This window comes from Ochlerotatus camptorhynchus, unplaced genomic scaffold (genome assembly GCF_037179485.1).
Source record: "Ochlerotatus camptorhynchus isolate MF236.1 unplaced genomic scaffold, CSIRO-AGI_Acam_v1.1 ptg000360l, whole genome shotgun sequence".
Classification (NCBI taxonomy): domain Eukaryota; kingdom Metazoa; phylum Arthropoda; class Insecta; order Diptera; family Culicidae; genus Ochlerotatus; species Ochlerotatus camptorhynchus.
Genome location: NW_027040848.1, coordinates 224,864 through 247,363, shown reverse-complemented (window position 1 = coordinate 247,363; position 22,500 = coordinate 224,864). Strand labels below are relative to the sequence as shown.

The 22,500-nt window shown below is 38.8% G+C and overlaps 1 protein-coding gene across 1 annotated transcript in view; it reads left to right on the top strand.

The window, feature by feature from the left end:
* Window positions 1-954: 954 nt before the first annotated feature.
* LOC135709391 (uncharacterized) overlaps window positions 955-22,500 on the top strand; it is a 99,133-nt gene continuing 77,587 nt past the window's right edge. The window contains exons 1-3 of the mRNA XM_065231684.1: window positions 955-1,187; window positions 13,289-13,682; window positions 13,981-14,118. Of these exons, the coding sequence (XP_065087756.1) occupies window positions 13,478-13,682; window positions 13,981-14,118 (343 nt within the window). The 5' untranslated portion in view covers window positions 955-1,187; window positions 13,289-13,477. The remainder of the gene's footprint in view (window positions 1,188-13,288; window positions 13,683-13,980; window positions 14,119-22,500) is intronic.

The window sequence follows — 22,500 nt, the reverse complement described above, 5'->3', positions numbered from 1 at the left end:
CTAATCTTCAAATACGTAGGGTGCTGCTCCACTTATACATACCTCACTTCACTTTCACATTCTCTCACCTGCCCCTAGCTACGTCACTTCTAGCATAGCATATACATTTACACTTGCGATGGTTCCCGCGAAGATGCTGGATGCTCCTGGACCAACCGCGTTTGGAGTTCAGTTATCAGTCTACGGTCGTGAGAGTCGGTCGGTCGGAAAAGCAGCATCCAGTATCCTGTGGTGCGAATGTGAGTCGGATACAAGAATTAAATCGTTTTTCGAGGAACGCAAGTGAGTCTGTTCACGATGGAACTTTCCCATAACGCATGATGTCGTACATAAACAGAGAAGAGGGAAACGAAAGGTGCGGAAAATCAATTGATTCCAGGCTGGGCCACGATTGCAGAAGGGAGGAGTGATTCAGATGTATCCCAGTGGAAGGAGAAAATGAAAGTGAAATTCTTATCGAGGTTGTTTATTTTCGCTCGTGGGATTTGAAAGCTTTCTTGAGTGAAAATTTATGAGTCGAGTGATGAAATTGTTTTGAATCGAAAATCGGGGAGGAATAAATTTTGTACGCAATTTTGAGTGCGTTGTTGAATCCCTGTAGAGGGTGGTTTGTAACGGCAAAAGCAGTGATAAAAAAGTGATACATGAAAAGCCGACTGTGAAGCAACAGTTTCTTTTTTACGTCCCGGGAGCTCCGAGAAGTGAACAAAGCGAAGCGAGTGAAGGAGGTGGCAAATAATTTTTCCGCCTGATGAGCTATGCTGCTTCATCGGTGTATATGTTGTTAAGAGTGTCTTACAATTAGGAGAAAACGGAATAATAAGAATTTTACCACGATGCTTAATGGAAAACGGAGCGAAAAGCTTTCGGCGAATGCGAGATAAAAGTGAGCCACCTTCTCGCTAGGGTTGACAGGGCTGATGGTAACGCGTGAGGCGTAGAATCCTAAGCTGAGTTGCTTTTATGTTGGAATTTGTGCTCGTCAGTTCTCGCAAAAAAGGATAACCGAGAATTTGTGAGGGAGGCGAACAATGCAGAAGCATCACCCGACAAAGTTTGGATGTGGGATGTGTGAATGAGAATGAAAATGAGGTGTTGTCCGCTGGTATATATATGTTCGGGCTATTAGAAGGATTATTTACGGTGGAAAAGGGTTCCTTCGGCGAACGTAATTAAGCAATAACGAGGTGAGTTCAGAGATACTGCTTAATCGGTGGGGCACAGAAATGTTTGAATGTATGAATTAATTAATTTTGTTCCCCTCGGTAAGCATACTATAATCATTATAATAACTGCTCGATAGCACACACTTCAGAAGCCAATTATCAGTCATAAATGTATCTATGTCTATATTCTTTTGAATTGGATGCCTGTAGGAAACAGTGCCATACTAGATTAAATGGTGATATCCCACATGGTACATAAAACCTAATGGATAGGAGGAACACAATATTGTCTTGAGACTAAAACGAGAGTGTCTTTTTAGAGTGATCGAAACGACCCATTCAGTTGTTACAGACTGTTGAATTTCCCGATTTTTGGCTTAGATAATCCTAACCAAAGCAATACCAATTGGGTTCTCTAAGGATATTGAGGTAAATGCATATTCGTAATCTGCATTAAAAATGGAATCGAAATCCAAAATTTCCTCAAATTTGGTGCACTGGAACTATTTCAAATAATTGCGATTTGATTAGCAAAAATCACCATCTTAGTGCCCATCGATGGGAATTTGTATGGGAGTGGACTGTCAATTTGTTACTTTAGTGTCAAATAGTGAAGTTATTGTTTTGCTTTTGATCTTGATTTAAAAATTGAGATGAACGTGAGTTCGAAAACAATACCGTTATTAAACCGATGTATTTTTCAAAATTAAAGAACCCAATAGGTTACTTTGCATTGCTTCTGACAGCGCTTACCATTGGAGGTAGAGTCACTTAAAAACATATGGGTTGATGCACGCACACTAAAAATGTATGACATTTGCATTTCCTATCATTCTCCACAGCGAATACCGTAACGAATGGTATAAGTTGACCTTGCAGACGATTTTATGATTTTTTATCTTTTTTATTTCGTGTTCAGTCTACGCTTTCGACTATTCTACAGGGTTGCTTCCACTCACTTGCTATAAATAAATATTATTCTGAATTATGCAATCATTAGATGCAATAATGCTATGTTATACTTGTAAGTAACAAGAAGAGGTAGTAAAGTATGTATTTGACTAATAAAGCTTGTCAATTTCGCTTTCAGAGCGTCACAATTAGCGATTTTATGATTCGTGAGCGTTCACTCAGAGTGAGCGCTCACGAGTCGTAAAATCGCTGATTGTGGCGCACTGAAAGCAATTTTGACAGATTTTATGTGTCAAACATATACTTCATGACCTCCTCTTGTAACTTACAAGTACTCATTAGCATTATACTATATCATGATTTCATAATTCCGAAAAACATTTTTTTATAGCAAGTGAGTGGAAGTAACCCTGCTATTCTAGCAAGCTTTTTTTATAACATTGTGCAACGACGCACACACTTGCCACTACTCTCTCCAATTCCCGTTCAGCAGAAAAAAACACACGAAGTCGAGTATGAGAGGAAATGAGCGCTTCTTATTCGCTATTAGCCTATCCATATTCCGATACATGAAAAGAGCAGTGGAGAAAGCACAGGTATGCTAACCGCAATGGTCGTGGTTCGAGAGCATTTGATCATTTTTTTACATGATTCATGTTACTCACTACTACACTCCACATGTTATCCATTTTCTTGCATTGTACCGCGGCTCGGTTTATCGCAAATCTTACATCCTTTGGTTGGGTGTAGAAAATAAAGTTGAGAATGTATGGCGCAATTAATTTTAAAATGAAAATATCAACAAATATCAAACTAAAACATATAATTTATACGCGAATTTACATTACATTCATATTTCTAAGAAGAACGGGGGCCTCATTGGGGAAGTAGAAACGAAGCGTTTTTTGTTTGAATGCTTGTATGGCCAAGTCGATTCGTCTTGGTTGCATAATGTGGTCCTAGAACAAAGAAATTTGTTCATCAAAAGATGCAATACCGTAAAACGAGGCGGTTTTGGGGATAAAATCAAAAAAAAAAAAAAGTGTTGTGAAATAGTGTCAGGTCTGAAACGCTTATAACTCGGCCATTTATGGATGGATTTCAATTCGTAACACACCGTTTGATTCAGATTTGACGTAAGATAATAAAGAATACAGCAGTATATTATTTGCAAAATCTTTAAAACTTTTGATCGTAATAAACCAATCACGTGTTTGTTATCGAGAGAACAGAGGGATGAGCCGATAGTGATGTGGTTTACTGTGGATGGCGTGGTTTTTACATTGTTAGACGCCATACACGGCCGATAAGATTTTCTCAAAATTGAGTATGATTACACTAAAAATCCTTGAAGCTTCCTCGATTATATTTATTTATTTATTTCTTCTTTGATCATCTAACTGAATGTCGGCAGTAAATTTTAGTTGGAAAAAACTACAAAGGACAGCCCTATGGGGTTGTGCGCAATGGTGACGTAGGACTACGTGGTCTTATATACTAAATCTTATTTATTAACTGCAGCAAAAGCTTGTGTTTTACATAGGAATAGGAATTTGAGCGAGGTTCTCTCTGCTTATACTCTTTAGTATGACGCACTTGACATAAATGGCTCACAGAAACTCACGAAGAGCTGATTCCGATCAATAGTGGTGTGGCTTCAGCCTCCTTCTATGGATGCTCATGTGGGCTGCAACTCACTTTTTGCAGGCAGCCTTTCGTTTTGTACTGGAGAACACCACCACTCTCCACGCGGTGATTCCGGAGACTGGATTGAATTCAAGTTTGAAATCTGTGTTAGGGAAATTGCTTTTCGCAGGCAATCGGTCATAATTTTAATTATCATAGCAGCAATTGCACATTCGTGCAATTTTCAATAGTTTCATTTTCAAAAATGATAAAATTTTAAATTTAACAGATGCGTAGAAATATTTCTGATGGATTGGTGATAAAATTATTGAAATTAGACCAGGGGCAGCTGAGTTAATAACGTTCAAAATCTTTCATAATTGTGTTACAAGTTCCATTTTTGGTTTTCACAAAGTGTACCCCCATATAGAAATCACAGACGTAGTCCTACGTCAAAACCCTTTTAAGGCGCAATTTATGCGTTTTCGAAAAATTCAAACCCACTTTTTAACTACACAGCATTTTAGATTGCAAAAAGCTCATGTCATTTTGTGTAAAATAGCAAACGAAATGTAATGACGGGCAGTATTGGGAAAATATCAAAAGATGAAATCTCACAAATGAACAATAATCTCATTTGATTATCGTAAACAAAAATCTACAACCAACCAACAGCGGATGATATTACAAGCTGTGATACGGTAGCTCAGATATCACCAGCTGCAATTATCATCAAACTGTGGTGAGTTCCAGCTTCAAAATTTTTACTGAACATCCGAACAAGAACCAAAACTTCCATCGCTGCAGTAGCTTCGTGTCTGCCATCGGTGAAGAGTAAAGAGAGATAGCAAACACTGGTTTTTCTTTCTAAGAAAACGATGTGCAAAGGACAGTGAATCCAAACACATAAAGCAACCAACGATACAGCCAAAACAGTTGCTACGACTACCATGACAAACTCGCTATGTAATACACATCGATCGGAGTGGTAGAAGGATAATGATATATTGCTTGCCTGCTTTGTTGCAATATACACGGATGAGGACATGGCTTGATATGAATCGAGAAAAGACATAGGGGAAAAGTTGGCTTCGGCAATACCTTAACCTACTATCGTCAGGGGGTAAACAAAGTCCTAGAGCACTCAAAATTGGCCAATAGTTGCTCTGCAACACAATGTATCCACATGCCAAAATTGAGCTATCAAGGACGTTGTTTAACCCCTGACGATAATAGGTTAAGGTATTGCCGAAGCCAAGTTTTCCCTTAACAAAAAAAATCCCAATAACACACGTGTATCATTTTCGGCTTGCTTTACTTCGTGAAGCAGCTTGCCAACAATTTGGTCGTTTCCTTCTACCACCCCGAGTGAGCTGTGTCGCACGGGCTGCTTGTCATGAAAAAAAGAAAGAAGATTATTTACATCATTATTGCTTTCCACTTCTGACATTTTGTCATTTGGAGATATTTTTGATTCCTTGGCAAAGTAACCATTTTTGTGTTGAGTCATCTCGTAGCTACAATTTCGCATATTGTAAATAGGCTCGCAATATCAAAGAAGATTGTAAAATCAATTTTTTTTATTCTAATATCATGCGTGATATTGGGAGCCCTTGAGAGCGGAAATCATTTGAGTGAGGATTATGGCTTCACTGATGACGAGAACTGAGAGGGCATAAGAAGGTTTGTTTACAAAAAGCTTGTATGCAAGGGGTAAGTCACTCAGCACATTGTGCCAAAATTAGATTCGCCACAGCTTGGGCACATCCATCGGAACACCTTCAGCATACCTTCGGCACACGTTCGGCACAATCTCGTAGGCATTGGATTGTTGTAAATAAAATGGGAGCACTGCTGGACAACTGTTATTGAAGTTGTTCACAACATTACGTGTTGTTTGACTGTATATTCAGAAACATCTTCTAATTGAATATACCAGAGGAACTCAAACCAGATCTAAAAAAAGAAATGAAGGGTCTAGAGTTGGCTCAAGAGAAAGAGGCAGTTGATCAGACCCCATTAGTATCCTCAACTCAAATAATACTGCAACTCACACAAAACAAACTACAGAAGTCTATTCATCATCCTCTATAGTCGGTCTCCAACAATGTTCCCCACCGGTTCCAACTCTTGCCGGCCGGTGATAGACCGTTGATTTCCACATCACAATAAGCTAGGCTTCTGATCTGCCTTTGAGGACAATAAAACCCTAAAACACAGGACTGCGGCACACTGACAAAAAATATGACCCAAGATTGGTATGCGGAGTGACCTACCCCTTACTTGTATGCCATTTTCACATGTTGTTAAATTGTCCCTCCTGGTGAGGTGACTCTCTATTTGTTTTGCACGGATAGTAACCTTACCCGAAGATACAATTGTCACTTGGCAAGTGACAGCAAGTTACCTCACCTGACATGCCTTGCAGAATAAGCCAGTAGTATAATTTCAGGAATGATCTTAGATATTCACATAAAATTGCAGAACTTCAGAGAAGTTCGTAGATCTTCCGATAAATTTGCAAAATTTCAGAAAAGTGAAAAGATAATCAGAGAAATTTACAGAAACTCAGGGAAGTTCAGAGATCTTCAGAGAAATCAGCAAAAAGTCAAAGAAGTCAGTAGAAGTTCAGAGAAGTTCATAGATCTTCAGAGAAAATAGTTGATCTTCAGAAAAGTTTAGATTAACAGATGAATTTTTAGAACTTTAGGGAACTTCAGGGTAAATCGATGGTCTTCAGGGATAGTATCATAAATTCAGAAAAGTCCACAGATCTTTACAGAAATTTTCAGAACTTCAGAGAAAATTCGTTGATCTTTAGAAAAATTTTTAGAACTTCGGAAAAGTAAAATCCACACAAGTAGCTCATGTAATAAATGTCTTTTAAAATAGTAATGAAAGTAATGGAAATTATTTTGCCGTACATAAAATTTAATTAATCGAAGAACTTCTAAGACATTCACGATAAGTCACAGAACTTCAGGTAAATTTTCAGAACTTCAGGGAGGCCGTGAAGCTTCAGAGAAATATGAAGAACTTCAAGAATGTTCAGAGATCTTTAGATTGCATTTGCATTTGCAGAACTTAAGAAAAGTTGTGAGGGTAAATGTAGGCTTCTTCAATACCTTAATCTATTATTGTCATTATCCCCTGACAAAGTCCTTGAGCGCACAAATTTGGCCAATCGAAGATCTGAAACACGGTCTATGCTCATACAAAAAAAAATGAGTGCTCTAGGACTTTGTTTACCTTTTTACGAAAATATTCAAAGGTACTTTGTGATGCTGATTTTTACTAGAAATACTCAGAGGGAGAGAAAGGCGGAGAAAACAAAATACAATTTGGCATCAGGGATTTGTACTTAAACTAGCTTGCAATCCTTGCTAGAAGCTAGCATTTCACATGACTTTTATTTTTGATTCGATTTACGTATAAATTAATAATTGATTGAATTGCAATATTTTGCACATTTCTCGGTGCCATTAATTAACCAACTCAATTAATCAATAGAGTTAGAATATTACTTTTGATTCCAAAAACTAGTTGAATTTCAGAAGCACACGAAACATAAAGGTGATTGAATTTCTATTCGATTGCAATACTCTCAAATCTAATCTAGTAAGAATAAGAAATTCTCAAAAAAAAAAAAAATCTAATCCGATTGGCTCAAAACATTCTCTCCGCCCATCTCTTCCTTTGAGTATTTCTAATATTTACCATATGCATGTTCGTAGAACTTTAAAGAAACATGCAGTGTTTTAGAAAGTTTGCAACGAACTTTTTATTGTACAAGTTTAGAGAGATTTGCAGAACAACAGGAAAATTGGTAGAGCTTCAGGGAATTTGCAGAATTTCAGAGAGGTTCGTAGATCTTCATATAAATTTGCATAACTTCAGGAAAATGCTTAAACCTTCAGAGAAATTTATAGAACTTTTGGGAAGTCCGTGAATCTTCAGATACATTTTCAGAACAGCAGGGAAGTCCGTATACCTTTAGAAAAATTTACAGAACTTCAGGATTAACGGCGCCGGTGGTGTAGTAGTAAGCGTGATTACCTCTCACCCCAGCAGGCCTGGGCTCAATCCCAGTCGGCGCCGCCGGGATGTTCTGAGGCATAACATCTCTGATCACGCCTTCATTCGGATGGGAAGTACAGCCGTTGGTCCCCGGTTCATGAGTTGATGGGTCGATAGGTAGGGTCCAGGTGTGGGAGCTGCCTTCCTGGCACGTCGGTAGCATTGGTGCTCAGCACGGAAAACAAGACCGACGGAAAAAACCAAAGGAAAAAAAAAAAAAAAAAACTTCAGGATTGTTCATATGCAACATCGAAGAACTTAAAAAAAAAATCAGAGAAGTAGCAGTGAAGTTTACAAGTCCTTAAAAAATTTTGAGGAAAATTTTCAGTTTCGAAAATTTGCAGAAAAATTTAAGAACTTCAGGGAAGTTCGATACTTCTCATATAAATTTTCACAACTTCAGGGAAATTTTCAGATCTTCAGATAAAATTGATGAACGTTAGGAAAGTTCATATGCAGGTTCGTAGAACTTCAGATAAATTTGCAGAACTTAAGTAAAGGCCACAGGAAAGCTCGTGCATACTTAGTTTTTTCTACCGAGCTCGGCTGTGCTAATCACGGCAAAAGTAATTTTCACTGAGATATCAGCAAAAGTGACATTTGATTGCTGAGTCTCGGATAATGCTTAGCTGAATCTAAGCAAACAAATTAAATGTTTGCTGAGATCCCAGTAAAACTTTGTTTGCCGAGATTTGCACAGCCGAGCTCGGTAGAAAAAACTAAGTGTGTAGATCTTCTGAGAATTATGAAGGACTTTATGGAAGTCAGTATCTCTAGACAAATTTGCAGAAGTTCGTGAATCTTAGAAAACATTAAAGAACTGCAGGAAAATCCGTAGACCTTTTGATAAATTTGCATCACTTCACTTCTGGAAAGTTCATATGCTAGAAAGCTCGTCGATCTTCTGAAATGTTTTAAGAACCCCAAGGAAGTCCATAGATACTCAGAGAAATCTAAGAACTTCAGAAAAATTCGTAGAACTAAAAAAATATTCAAATACATCAGGGATAGTCCGTGAATCTCTGGAGAATTTTGAAGAACTCAGGGAAGTCCGAGAATTTTCAGAGAAAAATTTGAAGAGTTTCAGGGAAGTTTTGAGAGCTTTACAGACATTTTCAGAACTTCAAGAATATCGCAGATCTCCAGAGAAACATGACTGGAATTATATAAATATGGGTGTCAAACTTCAAGATTTTGCAAGCCAATGCCAATGGTAGATTTGTTATGACCACAGCTTGTCCAGATTACACTGGAGCAGGTTCTGGGTGCCCCGTGGGAAGTGGTCAATTACGAGCGTGACCGATACCATGTTAATATGGATGTCAAACTATAAGATTTTACAAGCCAACACCAGTGGCAGTTTTATCAGGCACATAACTAATAAGGCTGCTCTGTAGCAGGTTCTGGATGCCCCTAGGAAAGTGGCCAATTTGGAAAATTACCGGAACCATATCAACATGGGTGTCAAACTTCAACATTTTGCAAGCCAATGGCAATGGAACTTTTTTCATGTCCACAGATTGCCATGGTTAACCTGGAGCAGGTTCTGGATGCCCCGTGGAAGTGTCCAATTTTAGACATGACCGGAACCATATCAATATGGGTGTCCAACTTCAAGATTTTGCAAGTCAATGCCAATGGTAGCTTTTTCAAGTGCACAGCTTGCCCTGGTTTCCTTGGAACAGATTTTGAGTTCCCCGGAGGATGTGGCCAATTTGGTGGCACTTTGTACGTATGCAGTCCCTCCCCAGTTCAACTTTTTGGCCACATCCCGCTTAAAAGCTTTCACGACACGCTTGTGATCCTGATCAGTAATATTTAGAACATCCATTCTGACCACATTTCTCCTTCCGTTCGATGCTCAGAGTTACGTTTAATCACACGACTGCACGATTCCGAGTTGTTTTCCGATGTACCGATGAGAGAGTTGAGGATTTTCCAGGTGCTTGCGTAAAATCAATTCGTGACGATGCTTTTCGGATGACACCATTTTTTCCAACTTTTGAAAAACTGTCAGCGATAAAAATACAGTATTAACAATACACTCTAAGCTGCTTCTACCCAAATTTTCAAGAGAAATTGCAATTGATGTGGGACACCCTTTATCATTCCATGGAAGAAATATCAAGGTTTTTAAACTTAGACTTTTTTGATCAGGGACTGAACATGGAACATTTTTCTATAATCTGGATATTTTTAAAGTTTGTTGTAATCCTAGGATTGAACAGAATTAAGATTTGTATTTACGCTCATTTTTTTCGAAATCCATTTTAAGGATTCTGAAGCATTTTTATGGTTTTATAATAATTGAAAAAAAAATCACCACTTCAAACCACTGCGATAATTTGGACCTTTAACCATTGCGTGCCTAACGTCTTAATTTTCATAGATTTCATAATTCAATTAGCTCTAAAAACACCACTTTTCAATCTTTCTCTGCAAAACAAACGGGATTTTGTTGGGAATCTATTAAAGTTTTTAAAACAGTCAGAAAAAAAATGGGCCAATACATGGTTCTGAAGTTATTTCGCTTCCCGTTGGGTCACTCTGGGTCGGCATTCGGCTGTACTGTTCTGTTATAATCATACGCACGGTGAACATAATATTTTCTCACTCAAATGATGCAAATGGACCATTCACCGGTGACCCATGATTACGATCTAACTATGAAAATTATGGACCACGGGGGAAAAAGTACATGATGCTAAAATCAAAAAAAATAAAACCTTTAAATTTGTGTTTTTTAAGCAATTGAAGCAATAAAGAATTCAGATTTTGTAATTAAGAATTCTTGGAAATGAGTCTTGATTCCGATCACACTGCAAACAATAAATTTGAATATTACATCCAAGAGGATGCACTTCAATCATGTCGAAAATCTCATGTAATTTTTATGACCACAAAAATAAACAAATGCAGTAAAAGCAGTGTAGTGTCAGTTCATGCACTGTATTAATGATAATTTTGTCCTTTTTGGCAAGTAATATAAGACCATATTTTTGACACGATTGAAGTGCATCCACTTTGATGAGATATATAAAAAAAATCTTTATTAGAATGACTTTCAGCCACTGACTGGTTCGTCACTTATATCAAAATTAATGTTTTGCTGTGCACAGACATTTTATTCACGATTATGGCCTTCATTATTCTTCTCTAGAACATTGCAAAATTTTCGGAGACATCAACTTTTCATCTAAATTTAGAACTTTATAAGTCCCATTATACAGCAATCCCTGGCCAATGAGCCAAAAAATAATTGAATTTTAGATTCAACCATCTTAAATGTGTATGAAAGTTTACATAATTATTTGAAATCGACATTGATTCTCATTTGTGCTTGAATTCCGTCATTTTGAATTTTACTAAAATTTTAAAAATGGCTTATTAGATATTTTTCAATAAATCATAGCACGGAAGTTTGATGTCCAATCGAAATGAGGTCTTAAATAAAGATGTAGGAAGAAACAAAGCCTTTCTAAGAAAAAATCACGGTTATTGATACTAGTAATGAATATCAATTCTTTATTTGGCGTGGAACTGCTTATCACAGCCAATTGTTTTATAGCAGCGGCATTGTGAATTAAAATAGGCTACTTACATTCATCAAAATGATTTCTTCTTAAACCTAGAATAGATAAGTAGTTATTGTTAAAGAGTACAGCTAGTTCAGTGTTAGATGCTCTCTAAACCTCACATATCAAGATTGCAGCATTAAAATGAACACAGTGTAATAGATAAAGACATTATAACTCTGATGTTTGCTATAACAAACATCTAGGCGCACAAATATACCGAAGCCCTTACCCATTCAAATCCCAAGCAAAGCTCCATTTGTCACAACCAAATGATTTGAAGGAAGGTATCTCAGTCTCACAGGCAGGGTTACTTCCCCTCACTTGCTCACAAACATGTCCGAATTATGAAAACATTAGATGTTATAGTGATTATAAGTACTTGTAAGCTACAAGAAGGCGTCGTGAAGAATGTATTTGATACATAAAACCTGTCAATATTACTTTCAGTGCGTCACAATCAGCGATTGAACGATTTGTGAGCGCTCACTCTGAGTGAACGCTCGCGAATCATAAGATCGCTGATTGTGACGCTCTGAAAGCGAAATTGACAGGTTTTATGAGTCAAACACATACTTCACGGCCTCTTCTTGTAACTTACAAGTTCTAATTATCACTATAACATCTAATGTTTTCATAATTCGGAAAAACAATTTTTTATAGCAAGTGAGTGGAAGTAACCCTGCTCACAGGTAAGCAAAAAAAACGATGAATCTTTAATTCGCTTTACTTTGTCGCAAACAGGCGAGATTACCATCCATATTTCAACCATAAGGCTGCTCTCTTTTGTTCGGTATACGTTCCGTGTTATTGCACTGATAGCACTGAGATGGAACGTGTGAAACCATGACGTATCAAACGACTCCCTATTCATTCGGAACTTGATTAGTTTGCCTCAGCCTTTCTTTAGCTGTCTCGTTGACTGCAAACGTTTCCTTTCAACAACCTTCATGTATGTACCTATATCCGCTTAATATACTGTCTGACTGAGGCGAGGAAAAATATCATCACTTGTGAAAGGCAAGCACATATACATCGTTATATATTAAGAATATGTTTCCGGTGTATGTACCGTTTCGTAGAACGGCGAGAAAAACAGGTGATATGACAGGTGAGATGATAGGGCATAAATAATTGAACGTCTTATTGCCATATAAGGGATTTTTGTCAGACGTTGAGTTTGTTTTATAAGGGTTATAATCTGCTTATGCACCATTTGAGTTCCTTGAATTTGAATCCGGGAAATATTATGGCTGAGTAAGTAACTTTTTTACAGCTATTTAACTTTAATGTCCCATAAAAGTATCCAGATAAAATGCCAGAACGAAACTGTTTCATTTCATTCAAGCTGAATCTTCAAAATGCAAATTTATGGCAAACAATGCACATCGTACCCACTTAAACACTCACCGTTTGCAGAGCACAGGTGCAATGCTCTTTCATTAAATTTTACCGCATCTGCATTGAACTTCAACGAGCTGGAATTGAATTAATTGAGATTCGCGCTTGAAAACACATTCGAAAACCGATGCTACCGGATGTGGGTATTGTTGCATCCAGCGAGTTTCAGTTCTCATTTTGTGATGGCACTTAATCAGATTGCGACATTTAATGCCTGTGGGTTTTTGCAATTGAGTCGAACTTCTCGCCTCCGGCTGAATTACGAATGTTGCACACCATTGTAGGAAGGTGCAGGCGAAACTATTTAGAATTTCCATCTCAATTTGCATCGACTGCCGCCCCATGTTCGGAAGCAAATGGTGCGGATGGACGTGGTTAAACTTTCCCCATTCAACAAGCCACTCTGATTGGAATATTTATGAACGATCGAGTGCTTTCTGATTTTGGTTGCTTCTATCTACATCAATTTTGATACGGTTAGACGTATACCGTAGCTCTAATACCGAGTTTTCGTTTTGCTTTTTTTTACAGGTTCTGACCCAACAGCAGGTGGACATTGGGTGCAGGCCGGCGACGTGGACTTTGGGAAAAATTTCCGTTCGGTTTTCATTTCCGGGGGTGAGTGATTGGGGGTGATTCGCATGACACGCGTCCGGCAGCGCCACCATCGGTACCATAGGAAAGTGAACAGTTCAAATTCGACACGTGACTGTGTGGGCTATGCATGTCCGCGGAGGTTCACAATGGCAGAGTCGAAGAAAACCCTCCCTCGGGCCGTTACGGCGAGCCCATCCCGCATCCGGAGCAACATGGAACGTGCAGGTCGTACGGGGCAAGATGACGTCACGATGCCTTTGGCATGCTTGCCGGGCGCTGGTCCTTGGCATCGTACTCATGCTGGTCGGCGGCGGAATGGCCACTGTCGGTAAGTTTTTGCTGTGGTACTTTATTTAGTTCATTAACCTTCGCCCTTGCTATTCCTGACTTGAGCGAATAAAACATCCAGATGGACCAATATTCTTCAAAGATGCCAATATAGATAATGCTATAAGCCACCAAAAGATCCTTCTAAGAGCAGAGCATCTCAGGAATAATAAATATTTCAAATCTGGTTCTCTTTCGTCATTTTTCTTGGACTGGCAGAGTGCCAATCTCGCAGGCAGCCAATGGTACCTAGTTGTAATTTTGGTCTCTTTCATTTTATTTGTATTTGCACTTCCCAGGGTACTACGCCAACAACTTTCCATCACTGTCCGACGTTAAGAGCAACAGCACTTCGACGATTCGTGTAAAGAACGAGCATCGAGGCTTACATCTGAACAACTTGTCCTACGTCGGACCCATCATCATGGGAGTCGGGGGTAAGTTCCTCGCTTGCTTTGATGTTTATATATATATATAGGTGCTTCAGTTATGTTAGTCGTGTGGTTCGGAAATTTGAAATGAAAATATCTTCGGTGGGATGTGGATACGTGTTTTCTCCATGGTTGTCCATCTTTACGATTGATGACCTAATGAAACTATTTACTAGGTGAAATAGAACAGGATTAATGTATGATATTTCAAGAATGAAGACGGGAGAAGATTGCCAGGATTGTGGCAGCACAGTCTAGTTTGGACTATATTACCACGGTCCATATCATCCTTGAAAAAGAACGGTATCGTACACAGAAAAAAAAAAACAAAACTGAATTTTACCTATCGCGTAAAATCTCCCCTCGTTTCATTTAGATCTACAGTTGGCATAAACAACGAAATAATTTACAAGCTTGTATACAATAATGTTAAATTAAGCAATATTGCACTCAAATTTTCACCAAATATCGTGTACATTTATGCCAAATCTAGCGTTTATTATATGTGCGCTATATCTCGCAGAAATTTACATGAATTTTTCAAACGGTGTAGTAGCAGTTGACTTGGGGCCTCATAGCCTAGTCAGTAAAGGCACGGTATTACCGAGCCGGAGGCGGCGGGTTCGATTCCCGGTCCGGTCGAGGGAATCTTTCGGGTTGGAAATTTTCTCGACTTCCCTGGGCATAGAGTATCATTGTGCTTGCCACACAATATACAAATTCATGCATTGGTATTGGCATCGAAAGCTCTCAATTAATAACTGTGGAAGTGCATTTAGAACACTAAGTTGAGAGCACGCAAAAAGCTAATATCCACTAAGCAATAAGCTTGAAATGCGAATAAGAAAAAGAAGAAGCAGTTGACTTTCTGAATAGCTTGAACTATGTAACCTAGAAAAAATATCATTAGTGTAAAATAAACCTTTGTTCAAGCAACAACCATCAATCTGCATAACCAGAAGAGCGAAATAAAGTTCGGGAAACCGGAAGAAGTTGTTAGAAGTTTGAAACGCTTGAAGAATCAACGGAAATCGGAAGATTTCTTTACTGAAGCAAGAGGTTGGCTATCAGTGCGAAAAAGGCTGGAATCGTCCAGTTTGCAGGAACAATATCCGATACGTGGAAGTTTTGGGTCGAGACCCAGCTAGCGGCTCGCGATGTCCGGGAGATTCTTTCGATCGATGGACCAGCGGAAAGGGTGAATGAAGAAGTCGAGAAGGTCTTCAAGGAAAAGGACGACAAGGCGAAGGCATTGTTGGTTACTTTTGTCGCGGATAGCAACATGGAATATGTCCGGGACAAGCAGACAGCAAAGGTCAAGTGGGAGTCCCTGTCAAATACATTCTCCAATAAGGGATTTGCGTCTCAAACGTATATTCGGCGATCCCTGGCGTTGCTGCCGATGGACCAAGGAACTGCGCTAATGGAACATTTTCGGTCTTTTGACGAGCTCGTACGACAACTGAACCACAGACAAACAGACGTAACTCTTTAAAAAACTTGTTCTTGAAAACATAGTATCTCAAAACATATAACTTCAGTAACGACATCTATCTGGCTTCTCGCGGAAAACAAGCTTGCCCGCTAACTCGTAAACAATATTGCATAAAATTTCTATAGAATATATAGAAACGTCAAAGTGATCCGATGCCAGCGCTGCGGCGAGTAGTTCGCGGAACTGATAATATTCAAATCAACCGTTAAATGCATAAACGAAGATACACAATGAAGAGTTACGTCTGTTTGTCTGTGACTGAACATTCAGGCTCAATGAGTCATTTTCATATGAATATGAACAGCCATCCGCCTCATAATTCACTGCTTCGTGGGAGTTTGAATGGTTGGGAGGTAAACGAACTACTGACAGACGAGCACTCAGTCCAGCGTTGCCAGATTATTTTCAAGCGGTGGAGGCGAACCAGCCTAAGGCTGAAAACCTCCTAAATTAAGCTAAATAATAATAATATTTTCAAGCTTACCGGTATCAAATCGGTATTTACCGGTATTCACTATTTTAATTAATTTTATATTTTTGCCTTTTTTGTGGACAAAAATTAAAAAATTTGGACTAAGAACGAAGTTGTACGTCGGAAAAAAATCCAGGAATATTTAAATTAGTCTCTTAATGATATCGACAAAACTTCTAGAGAATGAATAAAGAAGATCTTGTGGTCCGATGAGGATCTTCCAAGACAAATATAGAGAAACTTCTTGTGAAAACTTTAGAAGCTTTCGGTAAAAAAAAATCAGATAACACACCGAGAGGAAACCAGAAAAGTTTTGGAAATTGGAAGGCAATTCCAGGGGAAGTCATAAGAAGCTCGAAAAAAAAAAACTTCCAATAGAAGTCGGAAAAACCTACCGAGAATGACATATGGAGAAACTTCCAGAGGATGAAAGAAACTTCTGGGAGAACTTCCTGTAGAAGATCGAAGACTCTTTTTGGAGGCGCTGGGAGAAACTTTCTAATGTAGATTGGAAGAAACTTCTGGAAAAGGTGAAAGCCAGAGAGCGCAAGATACTTCAAGGAGAAATAAGGAAAAAATCTGGATGAAATAGATTTCTGGGTGATGTTAACAACATTCTCTGAAGTTCCTTACATGCTCAAATGTTCCAGCAGTATTGCTAAAACATTCCTGAAACCCCACAATTTCTCTGAAATTTTCAGAACATTCCTGAAATGCACTTCGGAAAATCCCTTAATTTCTTGGAACCCCTTGAAAGTTCTTGCAATTTTCCAGAAGTTAATGGGGTTGTTTTGAAGTTTACAAAGTTTTCATGAACCTCTCGGAACTTTGCTGAAGTTTTTGGAAATTCCCTGAGTTCAACGGAACTCCTTTAAAGGTTCAGAAATTTGCAGTAATTGATGTGTCTTGATTGTCTCAGAACATTCCTAAAGTTATCTCAATTCTTCCGAATGGAAGTGTCCTGAAAACCATTGAATTTCCATGAAGGTTTTTTTTTTGAATTGTGATGTTTCCAAAATATTTCAGATGTTTCCATTAGTTCACTGGAGTTCTCTGGACTTTCCTAAAATTCCTGGGTTCTCGAATTTTAACAGCTGAAACTGCCTTTAATTTATCGGAACTTACCACCCTTACATATTTTTAAATTTACCCAAAAGTCCGAACTATTCTGAAGCTTCATAAGTTCTGAAAAAATCCTACAGGTTTCCTGAAGCTAATGGAACTATTATAAATCTCTGGAAGCATTCCTGAAGTTCCTGGGAAGTTGAAAAAACTGACGGGATAATACGAAGTAGAAGGCGACCTGTGGACCCTTCGCAGACTACGAGGCTGACGACGTGTGGCCATGCTCGATCTATGGAGAGCGGAGACGACTTCTTCGGACAGCAGAGGACAACAAGGCGTTAGCCTGATTGATTGGTAAGGTAAGGGAGAAGACGAAAGAACCTTTCAAGGGCAACCAGACGAAGCATCCAAGGGAAAGTTGAAATAGATTTCCGAAAGGAATTGTAAAATAATTTACAGGGTAAGGTGGGCGAACATTCCTAGGGAAAGTTGGAACAAACTTCAAGAGATGAAAAGAGAAATTTCAGGAAGTTGAAATTCCGATGGTAATATTCTGTTTCTGCAGGTTATTACACTATTCAATATCCAAACAGTCCAACATGCTTTTCTTCTGCAAGAAATCCCTCAACTATTGATTTGGTCTTAACTGATGCATGTCAACTTTGTAGCCAATTGGGTACCCATGCTGACTTCGGTTCTGATCACCTTCCAGCAACTTTTGAAATATCCCAAGAAATAATTTGTAATCCCAACAGCTCTATTTTAGATTACCATTGAGCTGATTGGGAGCAATATAGAACATTTATGGAATATAACTTCGACCCAAACATTTCTTTGCAAACCAAAGATGAAATTAATTATGCTCTTGAATCTCTGACTACTTCTATAGTTGAAGCAAGAGCTGCCTCAGTACCAAAATGCGAGGTTAAATTCGATTCAATTATAATAGACGACGATCTTCAGCTCTTGATCCGTCTTAAAAATGTCCGTAGGAGACAATATCAAAGAACACGCGATCGTGCCATGAATGTAATTAAAAAGCGATTCTCTGCCCTGAGGAACAAAACTTTTGAAAATAATGTTTTGGAATTAGACCCGAGTTCCAAACCCTTTTGGAAACTCACAAAAATTTTGAAAAAACCTCAAAAGCCTATTCCAGTGCTTAAAGAAGGTGGTAAAATTTTGATCACAAATTTGGAAAAAGCTCAGAAACTTGCTAAGCAATTCGAGAGTTCCCATAATTTCAGTTTGGGTCTTACTAGTCCTATTGAGAATCAGGTTGCTCGGGATTTTCTGAATATTTTCTCTCGGGAAAATATTTTTGATGATTCCTGGGGGACTGATTTGGACGAAGTAAGGTCTATAACTAAAAAGTTTCAAAATATGAACGCTCCAGGTGATGATGGAATTTTCTATATCCTCATCAAAAAACTCCCAGAGGGACACGGTCGAATTGTCGATTCCAAACTCTTTCGCGATCCACCTGTGAGACTGGCCTGGATTTTCCACGACCACTCCCATCTCGATAATCACTTGACAGATTGTGACGAGATTTTGCATCTGTAAACATTTCATTTTAAACTAGTTTTACTTAAAATTTCATCAATTTTTACCCATGCAAGAAAAAGTTATGCACAAAAGAAAGTGTTGCATTTTTTTTCGAGTACAATATTTAAGCTGGTGTATTCCATCGAATGTAGGGGAAATGTATGTAATGTCGGCCTAAGTGTCCCTAATTTGGGCCCATACATAAATTCAGCAATCGACTAAATTTTCAATAGCAGCCAAAACTATCCACTAGTACTGTCGCGTTCATCTAGATACAATTGATAAATAGCAGATTTTTAGAGATGGGCCCAATCTTACATCCATAGGCCAACATTAGAGCCAGTTCCCTGAATTAATTCTGACGTTAAGTAGCATTTCTTGTATTGGCTGCACTTGGAATTTAAAGTACCAGCACGGCATTTAACAGCGTTTAACGTATTCATTCAAATAATGTTATTAAATGTAGTAGAAATTCACGGTATCACTGTCTTTCCTGGACAGCACAGCGTTGCATTAATATTAAACTCAAATAGGAAAATAAATGAACCTGAAAAGCACCAAGCAGAAAGGAGATGCCATGACTGTCAAACCTTTAGGCAGTAACATGGTAACATCATCGTTCATTTGGGTCGGTAAATTGGTCTCAAAATTTAACATGAGCTAACATCAGCCATGCAAATGTTTCACGAAGAGTTCCATAATCGTCTGACTTCCGTCATTAAATCACAGTCATAGGACAAGAGTAGAGACTTCTATCAGAGACACAATTTTGCTCAACCTCCTCCAGCGAGCGTTTAAAAACAGTAACCCCTACAGAGTGTTGAAGCCAACAATACGTGATAGGAATTAGTGATCCTGGGTTGTTCCTCCGATTTTTGAAGTTCAAATTTACCATCCAATTACGATTCTTCTCCCTGAATTCTCAATAAACATTTCAAAAGGTCTTATCTGCTCTGATCGATTCTCTTCATCGACTTTTTTCTTTTGATAACAGATTTCACGCTATTTTTAACACTCCGAATACGATGCCTCCGAAAAACGTGTAACGGCAAGTTTGCAATGGCATATCATAGCCATTTCTTAATGAATTTCAAAAATTTTGGAACCTTTAGAATTCCTAGGGTTTGTAGATGATTTTGATTGCAACAAATTGGAAAATAGTGTCGTCTACTTTTTTAAATAGCGAAAAGAGTTGTTACACGTTTTTTTTTGAAAAGTGTGTTTGTATGGTTTTGCAAGTGGCGCAAGATCTGTAATTTAGATTAATGGGCACAAATGTTCACAATTAGTCAGAAAACAGTCATGGTTCCTATATATGGATCCTGGAGACAATGGAACGGTCCTCAAAAAATCCGGAACATCCTTAAAAGTGTTCAATCCATGAACCTGATCCTAGAGTTCTGTGGTTTGTTTTTTAGACATTAGGAACTGTGCTATAAAAAATATTTGGGGTCGTGACATAAACATGTACCTGGATGGCCCTGAGACCGTCCTCCGGAAGATCTGGAACATCCGTAGCAGTGGTCAATCCATGAAACTGATCCTAGAGCTCCGAAGTTTTTGAAAAACACTAAGAACTGAGATGATAGAATGAATTTGGGATCGTGACATAAACATAGACCTTGATGGCCATGAGACCGTCCTCCGGAAGATCCGAAACATCCGTGAAAGTGGAAAATTCACGAAACTGATCCTAGAACTCCGTGGATTTCTTGAAAACGTTAGGAACTGTGATATTAGAATGAATTTGGGATCGTGACATAAACATGAACCCAGATGGCCATCGGACCGTCCTCCGGAAGATCCGAAAAATCCGTAAAAGTGGTCAATGTATGGAACTGGCCCTAGAGCTCCACGGTTTTTTCGAAAACACTTGGAACTGTCATATATAAATTAATTTGCGGTCGTGACATAAACATGTACCAAGAAGGTCATGGGACCGTCCTCCGCAAGATCTAGAACATCTTTGAAAATGGTCAATCAATGAAACTGATCGTAGAGTTCTACGATTTTTTCGAAAGCATGTGGAACTGCGATATAAGAAAGAATTTGGGGTCATGACATAAACATGGACCCAAATGGCCATGAGGCAATCCTCTGGTAAATTCAAAACATCCGTAAAAGAGGTCAATCAATGAAACTGATCCTAGAGCTCCGCGTTTTTTTTTTTTTCAAAAACATTAGGAACTGTGATATAAGAATGAATTTGTGGTCGTGACATAAACATGTACCTAGATAGCCATGGGACCGTCGTCCGGAAGATCAACAACATCCGTAAAATGGTCACTCCATAAAATTGAGAGGTGGAAGCATTACTATGACGAGCACCTCAACGGTGAAGCAGCAGAAAACGAAGGTGGCACGGCAACAAACCTTGGAGCACGCGCAGAAGACGACAGGCTACCGGCCCCTGATCCTCAAGAAGTTGAGGAGGAGATCGGTCGGCTGAAGAACAACAAAGCAACTGGTGTAGATCAACTACCCAGTGAGCTATTAAAATACGGTGGTGAAGCACTGGCTGGAGCGCTGCGCTGGGTAATTGCCAAGATTTGGGAGGAAGATTCATTCCCGGGGGAATGGATGGAAGGTGTCGTATGCCCAATCTACAAAATGGGCGACAAGTTGGATTGCTGCAACTACCACGCGATCACAATGCTGAACGCTGCCTACAAGGTACTTTCCCAAATTATATGCCGCCGCCTGTCACCAATTGCAAGAGAGATCGTGGGGCAATACCAACCGGGATTCATAGGTTCATATTCGCGAATCGATCCTAGAGCTCTGTAGTTCTAGGCATGGGCATCTGGGTCCATGACTCAAATTCATTCTTATATCACAGATCCTAATGTTAAAAAAACGCGGAGCTCTAGGATCAGTTTCATGGATTGACCACTTTTACGGATGTTCCGAATTTTTTGAGGGCCGTTCCGTTGTCTCCAGGATTCATATATAGGAACCATGACTGTTTTCTGGCTAATTGTGAACATTTGTGCCCATTAATCTAAATTACAGATCTTGCGCCACTTGCAAAACCCTACAAACACACTTTTCAAAAAAACGTGTAACAACTCTTTTCGCTATTTAAAAAAGTAAACGACTCTATTTTCCCATTTTTTGCAATCAAAATCATCTACAAACCCTAGGAATTCTAAAGGTTCTAAAATTTTTGAAATTCATTATAAATGGCTAAGTTATGCCATTGCAAACTTGCCGTTACACGTTTTTCGGAGGCTTCGTAGTCGGCGTAAAGTTTTTTACCCACCGTATTCACATAGAGAAAATGGATGTAATGTCGGCCTAAATGCCCCTAATTTGGGCCCATACATAAATTCAGCAATCGACTAAATTTACAAAAGCGACCAAAAACATCCATTGGTACCGTCCCAATGACGCGTTCATCTAGATAAAATTGATAAATAGCAGATTTTTAGCGATGGGCCCAATCTTAGATCCATAGGCTATCATTAGAGCCATTTCCCCTAGTTTGATTTTTAGCGTCAAATAGAACAGCGAAAGGTTTTAAAGCTGAGTAATAAAGGCCCAAGCGCAATGAGGGCGGAAGCTGAACGGAAACGGAAAGGACAGTTGAAACAAATGACATCAAGATGCCTAACCGAAGTCGATTTGGTTCTAACTAGTTTTCAATCCGACAAGTAGGCTTACTCAGATCGGGCTTCTCCGCTGCCGCTGTCGTTCCCCTTCCGCTGTCATTGCGCTTGGGCCTTAACGTAAGAGAGAGACGATTGAGAGGATCCATCAAAATATTTTTAAATGTTTAAGTTAGGTTATGTTTATTAGCGAGACTTTC